This window comes from Lycium barbarum, chromosome 2, assembly GCF_019175385.1.
Source record: "Lycium barbarum isolate Lr01 chromosome 2, ASM1917538v2, whole genome shotgun sequence".
Taxonomy (NCBI): domain Eukaryota; kingdom Viridiplantae; phylum Streptophyta; class Magnoliopsida; order Solanales; family Solanaceae; genus Lycium; species Lycium barbarum.
In genome coordinates, this window is record NC_083338.1 from 137,283,348 (window position 1) to 137,301,508 (window position 18,161).

Genomic DNA, 18,161 nt, shown 5'->3' on the forward strand with positions numbered 1-18,161 from the left:
CAACTGAACGGTGTATTCAAATACACTCAAATACAACCAATTTCCCTAAACTAGCTACGATATGTAAATACATAAAATGTAGCTACGAATTGTTAAAAGCTCTTAAAAGGAAGTGGTTTATGTAAGTTGCCCTTTATAATATAGGCGACGAGTTAAGCCCATAAAATATGACGTGTCTAATTTATTTTTAATGTTGGGCTAGGCATATTTTTACAATTTGGGGATCATTCATATCAATTCATCTAACAGTACGAAAATTTTGCGGATTGTCCTTCATATTGTTTGGTCTTTAATTTTTGCCCCTCAAATCGGTGATCTTTAATTTTTTTTCTCTACTTCTCATTTAATGAAAATTTGTGGGCCAAAGTATTTTTATTCGATAGTTTATGAAACTAGAGATTCGGGTTCGAACCCCAGCAGAGGCAAAAAAAAAAAAACAACAACAACAGCAACAACAACAATTTCACAAGGCAAGGTTTCATAGCAAACTATGCTTATTCGGCAAAAGTTATGCCTTAAGGTATAGTTCTGTAATATATGTAATTCCTTTTCCGGCATAATTTTGTAGCATAACTTAATTTCTAGAAAACTATGCCTTATGGCATAGTTCTGTAGGATAACTTAATTTCTACAGAACTATACTGAACAAGACATACTTTACGTAGAAAATATGCCTTAAGGCATAAATTTTGGCCGAATAGACATAATTTATTATGAAATCTTATTTTGCGATTTTTTTTTATACTCTACTGGGGTTCGAACCCAGAATCTCAGGGGCATTTTCAGTCACTTAAAGTGCCAAAAGGCACAAATTAAAGACCAATGATTTGAGGGGGAAATTAAAGACTACCCCCGAAAAAGGGCATTTGTCCGAATGACCCTCTAAAAGTTGGGCTAATTTGGACTAAATATGTAACCCAAGTTAATCCACGAAAAAAATTTGTCAAAATATTTTTCTGATTTTTTTATTTGATATGTTGGATATAGTTATAATTAAAAAAAAGTTTTATATGGTAATTAAATAAATTATAAGAAAACAAATAAAGAAAGTAAAGATTGGTTAAAGTTGCGAGTGTTGGGCTATGACCCATTATTTAGCCATTTTATAACATGTTTGGCCGAACTTTTAAAATCAGCTTATTTTGAAAAGTATTTTCTCCAAAAATATTTTTTTTAAATTACTTTTAGTGAGAAGTAGCGTGTGTTTGGTTAATAGGATTAAAAAGCACTTTTGAACAGCAATTAGTGTTCGGCCAACTTTTAATAGTACTTTTAAGTGTATTTTCTCAAAAATATTTTTTTAGAATAGTACTTTTAGGGAAAAACTACTTTTTAGCTTCTAAGAAAACAACTTTTGCTACTCCGCAAAAGCATTTATTTTTTCCCAAAAACTTAGTCAAAACAACTAACTTTTAAAAAATAAGCACTTTTTGAGAAAGATAAGTAGTTTTGGCCTCCCAAAACTTGGTCAAACTGACTATTAATCCAATCAAGTAGCTTTTGAGTAGATTAATGACCCGTTTATTTATTAGTTTAGTCCATTTTAACCTACTCAAACTTAGCTCATTAAGTTGTCCATATAACACCCCTAGTTTGCAATAGGGCTAAATTAGAGTACTCTTTGAATAAATTTTTGACCAATTTGTTTTTCGACCAAGGACATTTATAATGTATAACTTCACAAAAAAATTTCATCTCAAGCACTAGAACCGATTGATAATTTGATTGTTTCAATTTTATTGGAAGTTCCCAAAGGGACCAGACAAATTGTTTACAAAGAAATTCCACCACAACATAGTAAATTTATATGTGGTTTTGGACGAGGAAACGGTTCACGCTACAATTATTCAATTTAACTAGAGCAAACTGATACGAATATGCTCCTTTCGTCCTAATTTACGCGGCACATTTTGAATTTCGAGAGTCAAATAAATTCTTCTTCTTTTTTCCACAATCTTTCACGTAGGATGATAATAAAGGGTAATTCGCAGGAATGCCCTTATTTTAGGGTTGTCTTTAATTTTTGTCCAGCAAATTGGTGGTCTTTTTTTTTTTGTCGTTCGCCTAATACCATGAGGTTTGGGGTTCGAACCCCGGCTTAGTAAAACAAAATAAAAAAAATAGCAAGACGGAGTTTTGTAGCAAAGTTAGGCCTATTCGGGCAAAACTCTACCTGCAGGCAGAATTTTGAATGTAAAACTCTACCTGAGTTTTGCAAGCCAAAGTTAGGCCTCAGGCATAGTTTGCCTTCAAAATTCTGCCTTAAGGCATAGTTTGCCTTCAATGGAAAATTCTGCCTCAAAACTTTGTCTTGCGAATCCAAACATCTGCCTTGCGAAAAATTCCTTCTTCTTCTTCTTTTTTTTTTTTTACTGAGCTAGGTTCGAATCCAAAACCTCGGGTTATCAGGTGAAGGTCAAAAATTAAAGACCACCCCAAATGAAGGACGGGCAATTGGCGCGAATGCCCTTCAAATGCGCTGGTCTTTAATTTTTGCCCCTGTAATGCGTGGTCTTTAATATTTGCCCTTCTGAGCTAAAAGATAATAAGAAAAAGACGTTACTACCCCTACCCATAACATATAAAAACCTGAAAGTCTGTAACATCCATCATTCCAACAACAAACCTTTCAATCGTTCCATCGTTCCAACATTTCACCGGAGAAATCTCCATTGATTTTGCTGCTACAACGACGGAAAATGTAACACCCCGCATTTTGGGACTGAGTTTAAGCTCATATCATTAGAGTTCTAGTGGAAACATGGAAGGTTTGAACGTTTTGCGAAAATGGTTGATAGGCCTATTTCGGGCACCGATAACTCCTTGATCGGTTTGGAATTTTGGAAGGTACTATCAATGAAGTTGTAGTATGTAGAAATACCTTTCTAACGATATAAGGATCAAGCCAATCAGAGATCGGAGCAAGGAGATATGATCGTCTCAATATGGCTAATAGTAAGGCACTTGAAATCCTATAGAATCGGCTAAGTTTTTGATACGTATGCCTTCCAGTCAAATTGCATGAAAATCCGTTGGGAATTTGAGAAAACTTCATTGATGAAAGTTGTAGCCCTTTGAAATAGCTTTCCAACGGTATCTTACGGGGGTCAAACAGACATCTGTGCAAAGAGTTATGCCCATTTTACTGAAGACTGTTCGCTGGAAGTTCTGCCAGCGTAACGGTGACGTTACGGGCCGTATTTCGTGTTACGGTCCGTAACAGTAGACCGTAACGTCCCGAAAATTTCCAGAACCTCACTGGAAATTTTCACCAAGGTACGGTACCAAGTTACGGTCCGTACCTCGTGTTACGGGACCGTAACAGTGACCGTATCTTGGTCCGTATATACGTTTCGGGTCACCTGACTTCGGGAGGCCATAACCCTATCATAACTTGGGAATTTGGGAAAACTCAAAGAACGAAAGTTGTAGATAATTGAAAAACCTATCCAACCATAGGTTGTGGGTTCACAGGAGACGTCGGGATAAGGAGATATGGACGTTTTAAGACAGCAAGGTCTCAACCCGTTTTCAAGTTGGGTCAAACCCATTTTCCCTTGGTATAAAAGGGAAATATAACCCTAGCAGCCCATTTCTTTCTCCAAATTCAGATTTTAGAGAGAGGAAGTGAGAGAGAAGGGAAATTAGAGAGAGAAAGTAGAAAATCAACCAAGTTTAAGGCCCCGAATCCCAAAGCTCGTGAAGGAAAAAGTGTAGTACAAGTCGTTGTCGTCATTTTAAGCCCAAGATCGGACTTGGGGGTGTTGATTTCGTGATTACTACTCTTGAAAGGTAATATTTCTACTCCCTAATCCTTTATGGTTTTGAATTGATGAATTCTTGGGAGAATAATAATTGGGTTGTTGAAGAGAATTATATGAACTATGCTAGGATTGTTGGATTGTTGATGTGGGATTGTTGGATTCATATGTGTGATGAAGAATGATGTTAATTACACCTAATTGAGATTGTAGATTTGGCTAGAAGTAAAAGAATGGGGATTTGGTGAAGAAAACACCATTAATGAGGGTCATAGAGCTTCATGCCCACTAAGTGTTTGATAAAATGCTTAGATGAACAAAACATGGATATTGTTGCTAATATAGAATCCCTATGACTTGTATTGCTATAGATTGAAGTTGAAGGGATTGAAGAACATTGTGATACGCTCAAAAGCGGGAAGTTAAGGTATGTAGAACTTCCATCCACATGTGGGAATCTCTACGTTCTTCCCCATGATCCGTTTCGTAAAAATCTATGAAGTTCAAATCCTAGGGCATTAAATCCAACATATTGGTAGCCCGTAATTATGTATGTATGTACACGAATTTCGTATCTATGTTCGTTATTGTATTCCTAATCTTCCATTATTGATATTAGGAATCCCAGCTTAATCCATGAATCATGAATTCCTCCTCATATGTTCTCATTATGTTCATATGAAACTTTATGATTTAATCTAGCAAGTTACAAGCATGTTTTCAAGTCAATTATATATATGATTTCGAAATATTCTTATTACTCATGAATCAAGAACATGTTTGCAAGATTATGACAAGTTATCTTATGAAACTATTTTACAAGATTATTTCATGAAACCATGTTTACAAAATTATTGCATGAAACCATGTTTACAAGTTATTTCGTGAAATCATGATTACAAGACAAGTACAAGTTAATTCACGAAACCATGTTACAAGTTATTTCGTGGAATCATGATTACAAGTTAATTCACGAAAATCATGGGCTTCTTAGCCAATTATATTATGTTCATGTTTTTGGGAGTTGCACGAATTACCGAGAAGGCTCAGATAGCCTGAAACTATGTAGCCACCATAGGACAAGGATCGCTCCGCCCAGTTAGGACGATACCTTAATTTCACACTGAATGGTTCCATCAGGTACGTTATTACCTTATACCCTGGCAAGGTATAGGGGCTCTGCTGGTCCGGCGAGGTACCAGACTCCACGTATCCACGTGGTGATATCATGTTGTCGGTTTATGAAATGCTCTCCCCACTTATCATGTTTTACTCATGTTATATATATATATATATATATATATATGTACTCATGCTCATGCTCATGCTCATGTTCATGTCCAAGTTTTCAGTTTCAGTTCTTATCATGTTATTCCATGTCCCATGTTGTTTCTTCCGGTTGCTTTACATACCAGTACATTCAATGTGCTGACGTCCCCTTTTTATTGCCCGGGGGCCTGTATTTCACGATGCAGGTACGGATTTACAGGACGATGCTTCTGATCATTAGGATTTGCTCGTATCAGCTTATTGGTGAGCCCCATCTCATTCGGGGTTTAGTCAACTTTTACTTTATGATTAATTATGCATCTAAAGGTATGCTGGGGGCCTTGTCCCAGTAAGTATGTTTTCCAGTCAGACTCATGATAGAGGTTTCATAGACTAGACAAGTCAGTTATGCTATGTCAGACATTCAGAGTCGTATAGCCATTTTTGGCTCATTCATGTTATTTCCGCACTCATGTTTAAACAAGTGTTTTTATTAAGTATTATGACTTACTACATTTTATAAAGGCTCATCATGCATTCACGTTATATTTCCGCTCATGTATGCCTCATGATAGTTCAGCAGGCCATGTGGTTCGCTCGGTCACATGCAGTCAGGCACCGAGTGCCGTGTTACGTCCAGGCCATGGTTCGGGGCGTGACAGAAAAGGTAAATACATAATATATAGCGTTTCAATTAAACGTAATTCAACTCAATTTGATGCTTTATTAAGTTTAGATTTGTTAATATTTGAAAATAACAACAAATCATCTTCTATGAACTAAACAACTGATATTCAATTGAGATTCAACATTGCGAATCATAATTTTACTCAACAACATAGAATTGATCAAATTTATTGCTTTGTTCTAATTTTGATTAGTTTATACGTTCCATTTGATTAGTATACAATGCTCAATGACTTAGACTTGAAATTACAGTAACTTCAGTTGACAAAAAATAATCAGGCAAAGTTCTGAACAAGTATGCCGGAGGAGGCAGAAGTTCGCCTTGCAAAAGAACAAAGTATGCCGTTAAAGTCAAACTTTCATTTTCATAAGCAAAACATCAAGTATAAAAGTGTTAAGAACTAGAAAAGTATGCCGGAGGAGGCAGAAGTTTACTTTACAAAAGAACAAAGTATGTTGTTAAAGGCAACTTTCATTTTCATAAGCAAAATAAAAAAGTACACAAGTGTTAAGAATTACACAAGTCTGCCGGAGGAGGCAGAAGTTCACTTTACAAAAGAACAAAGTATGCTGTTAGAGGCAGACTTTCATTTTCATAAGCAAAACATCAAGTATACAAGTGTTAAGAACTAGAAAAGTATGCCGGAGGAGGCAGAAGTTCACTTTACAAAAGAACAAAGTATGCTGTTAGAGGCAACTTTTGTTTTCATCAGCAAAATAAAAAAGTACACAAGTGTTAAGAATTAGACAAGTGTGCCGGAGGAAGCAGAAGTTCACTTTACAAAAGAACAAAGTATGCTGTTAGAGGCAGACTTTCATTTTCATAAGCAAAACATCAAGTATACAAGTGTTAAGAACTAGAAAAGTATGCCGGAGGAGGCAGAAGTTCACTTTACAAAAGAGCAAAGTATGCTGTTAGAGGCAACTTTCATTTTCATAAGCAAAATAAAAAAGTACACAAGTGTTAAGAATTAGACAAGTCTGCCGGAGGAGGCAGAAGTTCACTTTACAAAAGAGCAAAGTATGCTGTTAGAGGCAAACTTTTATTTTCATGAGCAAAACAAAAATTTACGCAAGTGTTAAGAACTAGAAAAGTATGCCGGAGGAGGCAGAAGTTCACTTTACAAAAGAACAAAGTATGCTGTTAGAGGCAACTTTTATTTTCATAAGCAAAATAAAAAAGTACACAAGTGTAAAAAATTAGACAAGTCTGCCGGAGGAGGCAGAAGTTCACTTTACAAAAGAGCAAAGTATGCTGTTAGAGGCAAACTTTCATTTTCATAAGCAAAATAAAAATTTACGCAAGTGTTAAGAACTAGAAAAGTATGCCGGAGGAGGCAGAAGTTCACTTTACAAAAGAACAAAGTATGCTGTTAGAGGCAACTTTCATATTCATGAGCAAAATAAAAAAGTACACAAGTGTTAAGAATTAGACAAGTCTGCCGGAGGAGGCAGAAGTTCACTTTACAAAAGAACAAAGTATGCTGTTAGAGGCAAACTTTCATTTTCATGAGCAAAACAAAAATTTACGCAAGTGTTAAGAACTAGAAAAGTATGCCGGAGGAGGCAGAAGTTCACTTTACAAAAGAACAAAGTATGCTGTTAGAGGCAACTTTCATATTCATAAGCAAAATAAAAAAGTATACAAGTGTTAAGAATTAGACAAGTCTGCCGGAGGAGGCAGAAGTTCACTTTACAAAAGAACAAAATATGCTGTTAAAGGCAAACTTTCATTTTCATGAGCAAAACAAAAATTTACGCAAGTGTTAAGAACTAGAAAAGTCAGTAAGTAAACTTCAAAGATTCAACAAAGAGAAAACCAAAACGCATATCAAAATCAACTAAAACATATTACGACATTCATAATACGACATTCAAAAAATCAAAATATATACATGGGGAATGAAACTAAAGTTCAAAAAATCATACAGACACTTTAACAAAACACTATAATTTTAAATAAAAAAGGATCAATTAAATATAAAAAACAACGAAGACAAAGATATCAATTCAACAAACAACAATTTAACATAAAAACAAATATTGAAACGAGCAAAAGATCCAAATTCGTACCTAAATTTTAGAACAGATAATACAGATACAAAACGGAGGAGGAACGAAGAAGCAAAAAAAGAAAAGAAAATGGCAAATGACGAAATAGAAAGGGTTTTAATGGGGTAAGGATAATTTCGTCAAAAAACATTCATTAAACAGGCGGCAGAGGCAAAAATTAAAGAAGGCATAAATGAGGGGCAAAATATAAAGACTAGCCCAAAAGAAGGGCACTCCGCGCAAAAAAAAAGATGAAGGACAGTCCGCGCAGACATGGCGACGTGAATTTTCGGCCCAATTCTCTCGTCCAATTGTGAAACCTTTCTGATCATAATTGGACCTAATCGTGGTCCAGCCCCTTGGTATCATTGGCCCATATTAATTTTAGATCTACACAATAAGCCCAAAGTTAGGCCCATATCTTGACCAATCTCGCTCCATCTTGTGCTTGTTATATCATGGAGCATTTGCCCCGTATAGCCTTTTCTCAAGGCCACTCTTCACTCTCGTAAGCTCAGTGGATTAAAATTTATATTCAAATTTATTGGATGAACTTTTCCTTTTGCTGATAAATTTAGTTCACTGAATTAACTGAAACAGAATTTAAATAGTTGCCACAAAAATGTCATTTGTGCAGATATCCTTTAATTCGGTTCAATGCAATAGAGGGAAAGTGCCGTTTTCATCTTAGAAGGCTTCGTATGTAAATCACATGAGAAATATATCAAAAAAGACATAAGAACAATAAGTTAAAGTGTAAAAGGTAGAGCAATTAGATGAAAAGAGCTATATCTATGTTAAAATAATATCTAGTAATACTCATTTATAGATTATTTTAATTAGACTTTTTTCTAAGAACAAAATGTTTTCATATAAACGTGGAGTTCATATTTTTTAGATACATGCTAAAGGAGAAACAATTAAAACAAATATCTTAGCGCATTTAGAAGTCAGTAGGATAATACATCCAAGCAACTTTGGGTCACTAGACCATATTGGATTGGACATCTCACCCCCCTGGACAAAGGTTTGAAATAAGTCCGCTGTTAGACCAATTTTAGGACTTCTGTTTAAGGTTTAGCTGGAATTTATATTTTTTACAAATTTAATCTTCAAAATAAATTTTAGACGCGTTAGTCGATGTTTAAACATTTAGACATAAGCGTTTAAAGTTTGGCTTACATGTCCGAAGTTAGACTTCCCAAAGTCAAACCTCAGCAAGTCATGTTTTATTGGATTATTTTTGTCATCTTCATACTACATAATAATAGGAATATATATAAATGATATATGCTTATCAAAATGTAACACATTACTCTTCTATGCTTTCAGAATTTAAATAATACATAACTTCCCAATTTTTAAGTTTAAAAAGATTATAATTTATTTTATATGTTCCCCCATTTTTGCTATGAAGAAATCTGTCCCTTATGTTGTGATTTTTTCGTTTGTGTGAGACCTTACTATTCTTATGCAACATCTACAAACATTTTTCACACGCTCAAGAAGATAAATTAGGATGAAATATACAAATAAAATGAAACGATTATGAAAGCAAAAATTCCTTTATTTCAATTACCCTATGCATTTTCCATTTTCATTTTTTGTTTTTACTTGTTCCCATCATTTCTTATGTAAGTATACAAGTTTACGACTTTGAGTAACATGAATAAAATTAAATTCACGTATCAAATGATTATAAAAGTCAAAATAAATATGGTAATTTCGTTATACTGATTTAGAAGTAACAAATAAAATAGATACATCTAGTTATACTTACGGTTAACATTTTTACATTGCAATGCACTTTTATTAAACAAAAGATGAAAGGGAGACACTACTACAAAATCTCTATTTTCCCACTGATTTCTCACAGAAAAATATTCAGTGGCTATTTTTCATCGAATGTCGGTGGAATAGTACTAGTGTTTTTCACACGGAAAAATTGAAAAATTTCCCAAAGTTTCAATGGGAACCTGTTTTCCACCATGCGTTTTCCTAGTGAGCTGGTTCGGTGAGAATGAGGTGGGAAAATTATGCTTTGTAGCACAAACTTTCCACTGAATGTCGGTGGGAAAAACCTTTGTTTCTAGTAGCGAGAGCATTCATTGAGTAATATTTATGTACATGTTACAACTCGAAACCTTAGAAAAGGTGAACGTAATTTGTCCTAAAAGAATAAATTGAAAAGAAAAAGACGAATGAATACAAAAGGTGAACCGATGATTAAGACATTAATTTCATTAACATATCAGAAGAATAATCAGTAAAACTTTCTTGAGTTTGTCTTAGACTTCCCCTAATTTAGTTTTAAGCACTTATTGCTGCAAAACATTTTCTATATTAAAGTGATTGATCTGCTATGCGGGCAAATTAAAAGAGTACTTTAAAAAGGAAATGGATCTTCCTTTTTTTCTGTAACAATTTTTAGGCCAAATGTATTTTCTTTTTATTTCTCGCTTGATATTCAGTATCAATTTTGAAATCTAGTATCAATTTTGAAATCTGATTAACTTGAAACACGCTCACTTTAAGAGTAAAGTGCTTCCCACTAAAGGCTACTCCATTTTTAAGCCTAATACACATGCTAGTGAAACTTATAGACAAGACAAGTTGGGTAATGGGTGGAAGGAAAAAAATGTTTTTTTTGGTCCTCAGTTAAAAAAGTTTCTTTGCGTGGAAAGAGAATATTCCTATCGAAAAAAATTAGAAAGCCCTTGACATTTTGAATGAAAGAAAATACCCTTATAAAGATTTCCTATCTGTTATTTTCATAGTATATTTTATGTAAAAAAAAATTTAAAAAAATATAAAAAGATGTAAAAATTAAAAAAAAAAAAATTGTAAAGAGCTGCAAAATGATTGATTTTTTTCCCCCATTGTGCATACTAAAAATAAAAAATAAAATAAAAAAAAGTTCATTGACAAGAGGCCGCTCAAAAGATAAAGACGAAACAATGGAAGCAATTTTTAGATATTCCGTATTCTCAATTAGTGGAATTTGTATCTTTAGAGTTTGGGATTTGTATCGCAGTTAAGGCATTGTGAATGATAAGGTTTATTGATTTGATGCAAACATTGAGTGTGAAATAAAAGTATAAATCTTGGTTCAATTCAATAGAAAGTTGTGGGAAACAATTTCCAACGAGCATACTTTCGACAAAATCAATGAGAAATATATGCTTATTTCTAGTAGTGTTTTTTGTCATCTTCTTAAGAGCCATTGATCAATAAAAACCTTTATAAAACAAAGTTTATAGTGTGTGTATTGCGTCTTAATAATCAAAGTATAAAAGACTAAAAAAGTACATAGTGTATAGTGTATACAAATATGACCAAGAATTTAAGAAACCATTCATTCATTGGATAAAGACGAAACAATGGCCGCAATTTTAAAAATATTCGGTATTCACAATTAGGGGAATTCGTATCTTTTAGAGTTTGGGATTTGATACGTAGGGTTGGCCAATAGGCATAAACAAGAGAATATACTAATGCATCTGACACAGACAGTATATTTTGTGACTATTTACTTTTAAGAAAACATTAAAAACATGCAATTCTAAATTTTCTTAATCCACCAGGAATTTCTTATGCAAAATTTGATTTCTCTCTAATTTTGTAGTTTTTTTTTTTTTAAAAAAAGACATTTTATATAGATTAACTAGTCATTACAAGTTGTAACCCTTCTCCTCAGTACCTGATTTGAAGGGTCATTAACATAAAAATTATATACAAACAAAGGTTGGAAATAAAATGTAAATGACAATAGTAGCGTTATTAGTATAAAATATCGGTGACAATGTTAATCTATTTAGTATGGAGAGCTCAAATTTACGATGCTGTCTCATTTACGTTATCAACTTGCTAGTTATTAAATAGCTAAAGAGATGGTCTTTTACATTTATTTATTTGTATAATCTTTTGATGGTTCCTTTTAAATGTGGTTGCAGCTAACAAGAATGTGGTTGAACTAATCACTATGAAGCCTATCCATTTAAACATTTTAATCATAACTGACAAAGGTAGATAAGCCTCCGCACGGGCTCAAACACTTTAGATTATAGTGCATCTATGTGTATGTAGTTGTTTTTGAATAGTGATTATATATATATATATAGAGAGAGAGAGAGAGAGTATATATTATGTTTAAAACACGATTAATATAACATTATAGTTTGTGCTCCATATCTAAAATTTTATTATATTAATGTTTGCTACGAATACAAAATCGGCAAATTTATTAATATTTTTTAAAAGAGCAGGCTTGTTTAAAAGGAAACTATTTTCCTCTCTTTGAGATAAAACAATAGCAATATTTAAGCATCAGTTGATACTTTCAATTTTAATTCGATTAATTTAAAGGTGTAAAATACTTATTATTTTTTATCAAATTTTGATTTGGATAATTCTAATTCAAATTATTAAATTAATTTTACATGTTTAAAACGAAACAAAATAGAAATTGATTTTCTATTTAAACGAAGAAATACTATTTTTTAATTTTTGGTAAATATTCTCGGTTTAGCTCATTTTACTTGTCATGTTGTCTTTTGCATGGTTTTTTAAGAAAACGTCGATTAGAATTATAATTTGACTAATTTACCTTATTCATTATTTGATCTCCATTTGATATATTTTGTTTTTCGACATTAATCTTTTTTAACATTTATTAGAGTAAGAATAAAAATAAAAAAAGTAATTAAAATCTATCTTATTTTAAAATATAAATATTTTAAGTATATTTATTTTAGTGAACATAACAAATAAATGACATGGCGAAATAGCAAATACAACAGTTTAATATCTAGATTAGATCTCAGACTAATATAAAAAAAGAAAGAAAAATGTATGGTTCGACTACTAAACTTTTTGAAGAAAAGCAATTTCATTTGCTCCCACTATTGGATTGATACTTGGTAATGAATCCATCATTATTGACTTAATGAGACACTTTGAAAATTACATGAATATTGTTTGATTTTTTAATATGGAGTGCACTTTTTTTTTTTACATTATTAATTTGCACTATTTTTTTAATATTGGTTGTTATTTAATATATATGGGGCCCACATTTTTTTTTATTAAATTGGAACGGATATATATATATATATATTAGAATTATGGGGCCCACATTTTTTTTTTTAATATTAGTTGTTGTTTAATATATATAGAGCCCACAATTTTTTTTTTATTAAATTGGGACGGACGACGAAAAAATGAGCCCAACCGGCTCTTCTTAATAGTAGAAATTAGTAAAGTGCAGGCTCAAAGATCATGTGAATATTCATGAGGAAATAATATTCAAATAACCAACGAGTGCGAATTCTAAATTTATATGAACTAAATTTAGTTTTCTTTGATCCCTAATTTAATTTTCTTTGATCCCTTCACATACGTTAAGAACTCCAACAGAGGATTGGAAAACTTTGAGGCGGGACAATTATGGCCACCAATAAGTGCCAATATAGGGCGAGCCGGAATTTCAATTTTACGAATTTTGTATTTTAGAACGATAATTTCAAATATTTATAACTGAGCTGTAAATTTAATATGCATACATATTTAATAAATTTCTTTACACAAATACATTATTTAAGTAAAAATTATTGAGTTCTCCAAACTCGTATTTGGACTTCTCTCTCCACCCCTGAATGCCAATATTAATTCATATCAACGTGGATGCTAAAAGATTCCTTGTGTTAAATATATATATATATATATAATATGATGATTTTATAATTTTTCAAGTTTCTCGATGGTCCATAATCTGACTTGGTCAAAGGATGAGGTATACAGTTGCATCTGTACTATAGCAAGTTTTTATTAACCGAATTTCTTCTAAAATATTGGATGGATTGTATTATATGCATGTTAGTCTTTTTATTAAAAAAATAGTCACACGAGATTTTCCGTAACCACAGGAACTCACAAGTTGCAATAAAGCTAGACAGTGCATAAGTCATGAAACAACACTTTAAAGAATATATTAATTACGAGAAAATTAAAAGAGCAAAAAGAAATAAAGAAATTAGAACCTCATAAGTAACATTTTAGCATCAATTTATTATTAATAAGGGAAAAGGGTCAAAAATACCCCTCTACTTTGGAAAAAGGGCTAAAAATATCCTCTGAACTTATTTTGGGTCAAAAATACCCCTCTACTTTGGAAAAAGGGCTAAAAATATCCTCTGAACTTATTTTGGGTCAAAAATACCCCCAATATGTAGGTTTGAAGTTTGAGGGAATTGGGGGAATAAGGGGATCTTATGGATTATTATTTAGTTGTGTCAGATTTAAATGATGAAGCGAGTTTAAAAAAAAAATTGGGTTATTTTGAGGGATAATTTCCGTCAAGACAGGGGTAGATTTGAAAACTTTAAGGATGAGAGGGATTTTTTTGACCCAAAATAAGTTCAGAGGATATTTTTAGTCATTTTTCCAAAGTAGAGGGGTATTTTTGACCCTTTCCCCTATTAATAATCATGTGATTATGTTGAATTATACCCAGGATTGTAATTGTCAATTATTCATGTCTTTTCCAGTTAAATTTAAAGAATTTTTTGTTTTTAAAAACTCTTAAATTGTCTTGCAGAAAAATTATGATCACTATTACAATAAAATGAACCTAAATATATAGAACATATTATATTTAAGATTAATGCCATCAATCAACCCTAAATAGTTTAGAATTGAGACATACACTTGATTGCTTAATGGATCATCTAAATAAATTAACGTTTAAATCATAATTACTACTTAGTATTCCTAATACATGAAGATGGACAAAACATTCACTATACAATTAAATGAAGTTTGATATCCTAAATCATGATCACAAGAATTATTTAATTCTGTAGAATTTAAGAATGTTACAAACTTAATTATGGCTTTACTCTCAAATAAGACAAGTACTCCATTTTTTTAGGAACAATATCCTCACAGATTGAAAGAAGAGTAAACGACCAACGTGATGATACGGCGCGCCGTAGCAGACGGTATTATTTTAATCATGCCTCTTCATGTATTGATTTAACTATATGATATTCTAAATGTATCGGCTTGATTAATTCATATTCCAACCTATTAGACCCACTAACGTGGATTAAATTCTCCCTATTAAAAAAAAAATCATTTCTAAGAATTGAATATGAAACATCCGATTAAAAGCGAAAGAATACATCTCAATAATTATAGCATATCCTGGATGTCAAAACATTTTTTTAGCGGCCGATTTTCGTATCTGCGTTGGGCACTGACTAACTTAAATCTACGATAAGGCTCATTAAAAAAAAAAAACTCACACTAGTTTTTTTTAATACTATAACTTAAATCCGATATCTTTAATTAAAGATGCATGAAGCTGAAATCTAATCCATCCCACAACAACGCCTCGATGATCCGAATGTTCGAACTTCACAAGACAACTTAAGCAAGTTTAGTTGGCTACCCACTCTTTATGTATTAAAAAAAAATTCTTTTTGATATCTTTTTCACTATATACTAGTATATATATTTTTCTCTCTTCGCTTTCATGTTTCCAGGAAACTTTTCTAGTATTCTCTTTTCTTGGTTTCACACTTAAATCAAAAGGGTCCTCCCAACTATTCTTTTCCCCTTATATCTCTCACTATCTATGTATGTGTATGTATATCTCCATCTCTCTTTGAGTTTGACCCTTTGCCACCTACCGGCAGCTTCTTTGCTCCCTTCCAATGGTGACCCCACCACTAACCCAGTCCCCCACCTCTCTCTTCTTTGCTTTTCTAAGTGAATAGCAAAACTCCTTTACTTTGTTGCATCTCTTTCAGAGCCTCTTATTTAACCTTTCTTCTCTCCTTTCTTTTTTTCCCTTTCCCCTTTCTCTCAAAACCCTAATCCATCTACAGGAGCTTTGCTTTGAGAAAAGAAGAAAATGCAGAAAAACTGATCCAAGAATTCAAAAAATCATTTTCTTTACAACCCCAGATATTTTATTTTATTTTTAGAAAAAGAAATGTTGTTGGATCGGGTACAAGCTTGTGGTCCAAGTAAGTGAGCTTGATGAGCTAACTCCATTGTTTAGATCATCTAACAAGCACTTTCAACGTATGGGTACTTCCTCAAATCTTTTCTTGAATATATTATACTGTTTTTTTTTTTTTTTTTTTTTTTAGGGGGGCATATATACCTTCATTTGTAGTTTTCTTTTCCTTGAGTAATCTCTGTATTGGTGTTTTTAGCTACGAATCTTATTCAAACTTTGCAACTATCACTTTCTCGTTTGCAGGTTTTGGCAAATAGAGGTCTCTTAAGACTTTTCTTCCCTAATTTTTTTTTTTTTTTTTTATAGAAGAAAATTAAAGCCATGGATTCTGGGAATAGTGGAAGTATGCAATCTTCAAGTGGTGGTGATGAAGAGTATGATTCACGTGGGGAATCCATTTCAAATTTCTTGAATAATAATCCTTCACTTGGCCATTTTGGTTCAATCTCATCCCATAATAATAACAATAATAATCCACCTCCTCCACCTTTTCTTTCTCATCATCATCAACAACAGCCCAATAATACTTTCTTTGATCCTTTATTCCCACAAAGTTCAAATCCTCAGTTTAATAATGATCTCATTTGGTCACGGGGCTTAAGATCTGACCACAATTTCAACAACTTTACTTCATCCTCATCAGCCCCGTCATCAAATGCTGCTGCTCAACTTCTTCATCATAATCAAAACCCTTTTTCGGGTTCGTCTTCATTACCAACACTGCAACAACAATCTTCAATTGAAGCTGTACGGGCCTCAAACATGGCCCAGCCCGATCATCAGCCCAATGTGGCGAAAAACCCGAAGAAACGGACCAGGGCATCAAGGAGAGCGCCAACAACTGTGCTCACCACTGACACCACAAATTTTCGACAAATGGTTCAAGAATTCACCGGTATACCCAGAGCTCCGTTTACTGGTTCACCCTACACTCGCCGCCTTGATCTTTTTTCAACTGCTGGCTCGACCATGAGGTCTGGCCATTTGGATTCTCTTGGACCATTATACCCTTTGAGGCCTTCAGCACAAAAGGTTCAAGTATCTCCTTTTATGCCACAATTATCTTCTTCTTCTTCTGCTTCTTCGTCATCATTGTTGAGTTCTAGTATGATCAATGCTTTAATGCCCACTGGCAACAACAACAACTCTATAGTTGGTGGAAATACTGCCTCGGCCTCGACCTCTACCTCAACCAATTTTCAGTTAGGTTCAAATCATCTTGGAATACCAAAGCAAGCACAAAACTTGTTCAACATGCAGAATCAAATTCTTTCATTTAATGCGGGAGCATCGGTTTTTAACACAAAGTCACAAGGAGGAGGAAGCAGTAGTACTATTAATGTTCCATCTTTAGATGAACTTGGGATAAGTCATGAGCAACAAGTGAGTGCAAATCTGATCAGTGGATTTAATCAAGGAGGGAATAATAATATTTCTGGTCAAGCAAGAAATGATGGAAATAATCTTTCAAGATTGTGGAGAGTTGGTGATCATGATGGGGGTCAAGAAACTCAACGGCTGAGATCTTTTGATGCTAATAATAGCAATAATAATAATGGTGGTGGAAATTACAACAAGTTGAATTGTTCAGGTAATTCTTCTACATCTGAATTTCATCCTGAGATTAAGAGTTTGGAGAATGTACGCTCAACAGGTGAAGGACCGATTTCTGCCTGGGCTTGTCCTTCTGATTAGAATTATTATTATTATTTGGTGCTAGAAAAAAAAAATCACAGCTGACTATAAATTAAGGGGGGGGGGAAAAAAAGTTAACTAGATTCGGTTAGTATTATCTGGGCAATGCTGATGATAGCTGCAACAACAACAACAACAACAACAACAGCCCAGTGACATCCCACATCTTGGGGTCTGGGGAGGGTATAATGTACGCAGACCTTACTCCTACCAAGGTAGGATGGCTGTTTCCGAGAGACCCTCGGCTCAAATGCTGATGATAGCTATGGGGTAGAATTCATTGTTGATGACTTAGATCAATTTGGTGAGTTTTTCCGCTTAATTGGAGTATTTTATTTTATTTTTGGTTTAATTATATACGTTGTAATATACTTGTAGATATACCATATTTTGTACTCTTTTGATGATTATGAAATATTTGGTACAATGAGAATTCTGGATTTTGTATTATATGTATCTGGTCTTTTTTTTTTTCATTTATATAACCATGCTAATTAACTTGAGTCCTCTCTTTGTTTTGTAAGAATATATATATATGCACCGCTCGTATTGCAACGTAGAATCTATCACAATAAACTTCAATAAGCAAAATTCGTTTGATATTTTTTCTAATGATAATCAGACTCGCCAGTCTTATTCTTTTCCAATACTTTTCCACATTTTGCAATTCC

At 33.1% G+C, this 18,161-nt stretch overlaps 1 protein-coding gene and 1 long non-coding RNA gene across 6 annotated transcripts; both read left to right on the top strand.

Annotated features, from left to right (window-relative positions):
* Positions 1 to 3,261: 3,261 nt before the first annotated feature.
* Positions 3,262 to 5,685, top strand: LOC132622782 (uncharacterized). The gene is made up of 3 exons (XR_009575996.1): positions 3,262 to 3,792; positions 4,133 to 4,188; positions 5,237 to 5,685. It is a non-coding gene; the product is annotated as an uncharacterized LOC132622782 (long non-coding RNA).
* Positions 5,686 to 15,320: 9,635 nt separating this feature from the next.
* LOC132627493 (uncharacterized) lies at positions 15,321 to 17,940 on the top strand. 5 transcript variants are annotated; one of them, XM_060342867.1, is made up of 2 exons: positions 15,321 to 15,863; positions 16,039 to 17,940. In XM_060342867.1, exon 2 carries the CDS (start codon positions 16,117 to 16,119, stop codon positions 17,488 to 17,490), a length of 1,374 nt encoding a protein of 457 aa, XP_060198850.1. In that variant the 5' UTR covers positions 15,321 to 15,863; positions 16,039 to 16,116; the 3' UTR covers positions 17,491 to 17,940. The 5 variants fall into 5 exon arrangements, with proteins under 5 accessions (XP_060198850.1, XP_060198848.1, XP_060198849.1 ...); XM_060342865.1 differs by having other exon boundaries at positions 16,102 to 17,940; XM_060342866.1 differs by having other exon boundaries at positions 15,321 to 15,857.
* Positions 17,941 to 18,161: the final 221 nt, after the last annotated feature.

Coding starts and splice junctions, on each gene's coding strand:
- LOC132627493 (XM_060342867.1), top strand. CDS start 16,117: ATGGATTCTGGGAATAGTGGAAGTATGCAATCTTCAAGTGGTGGTGAT.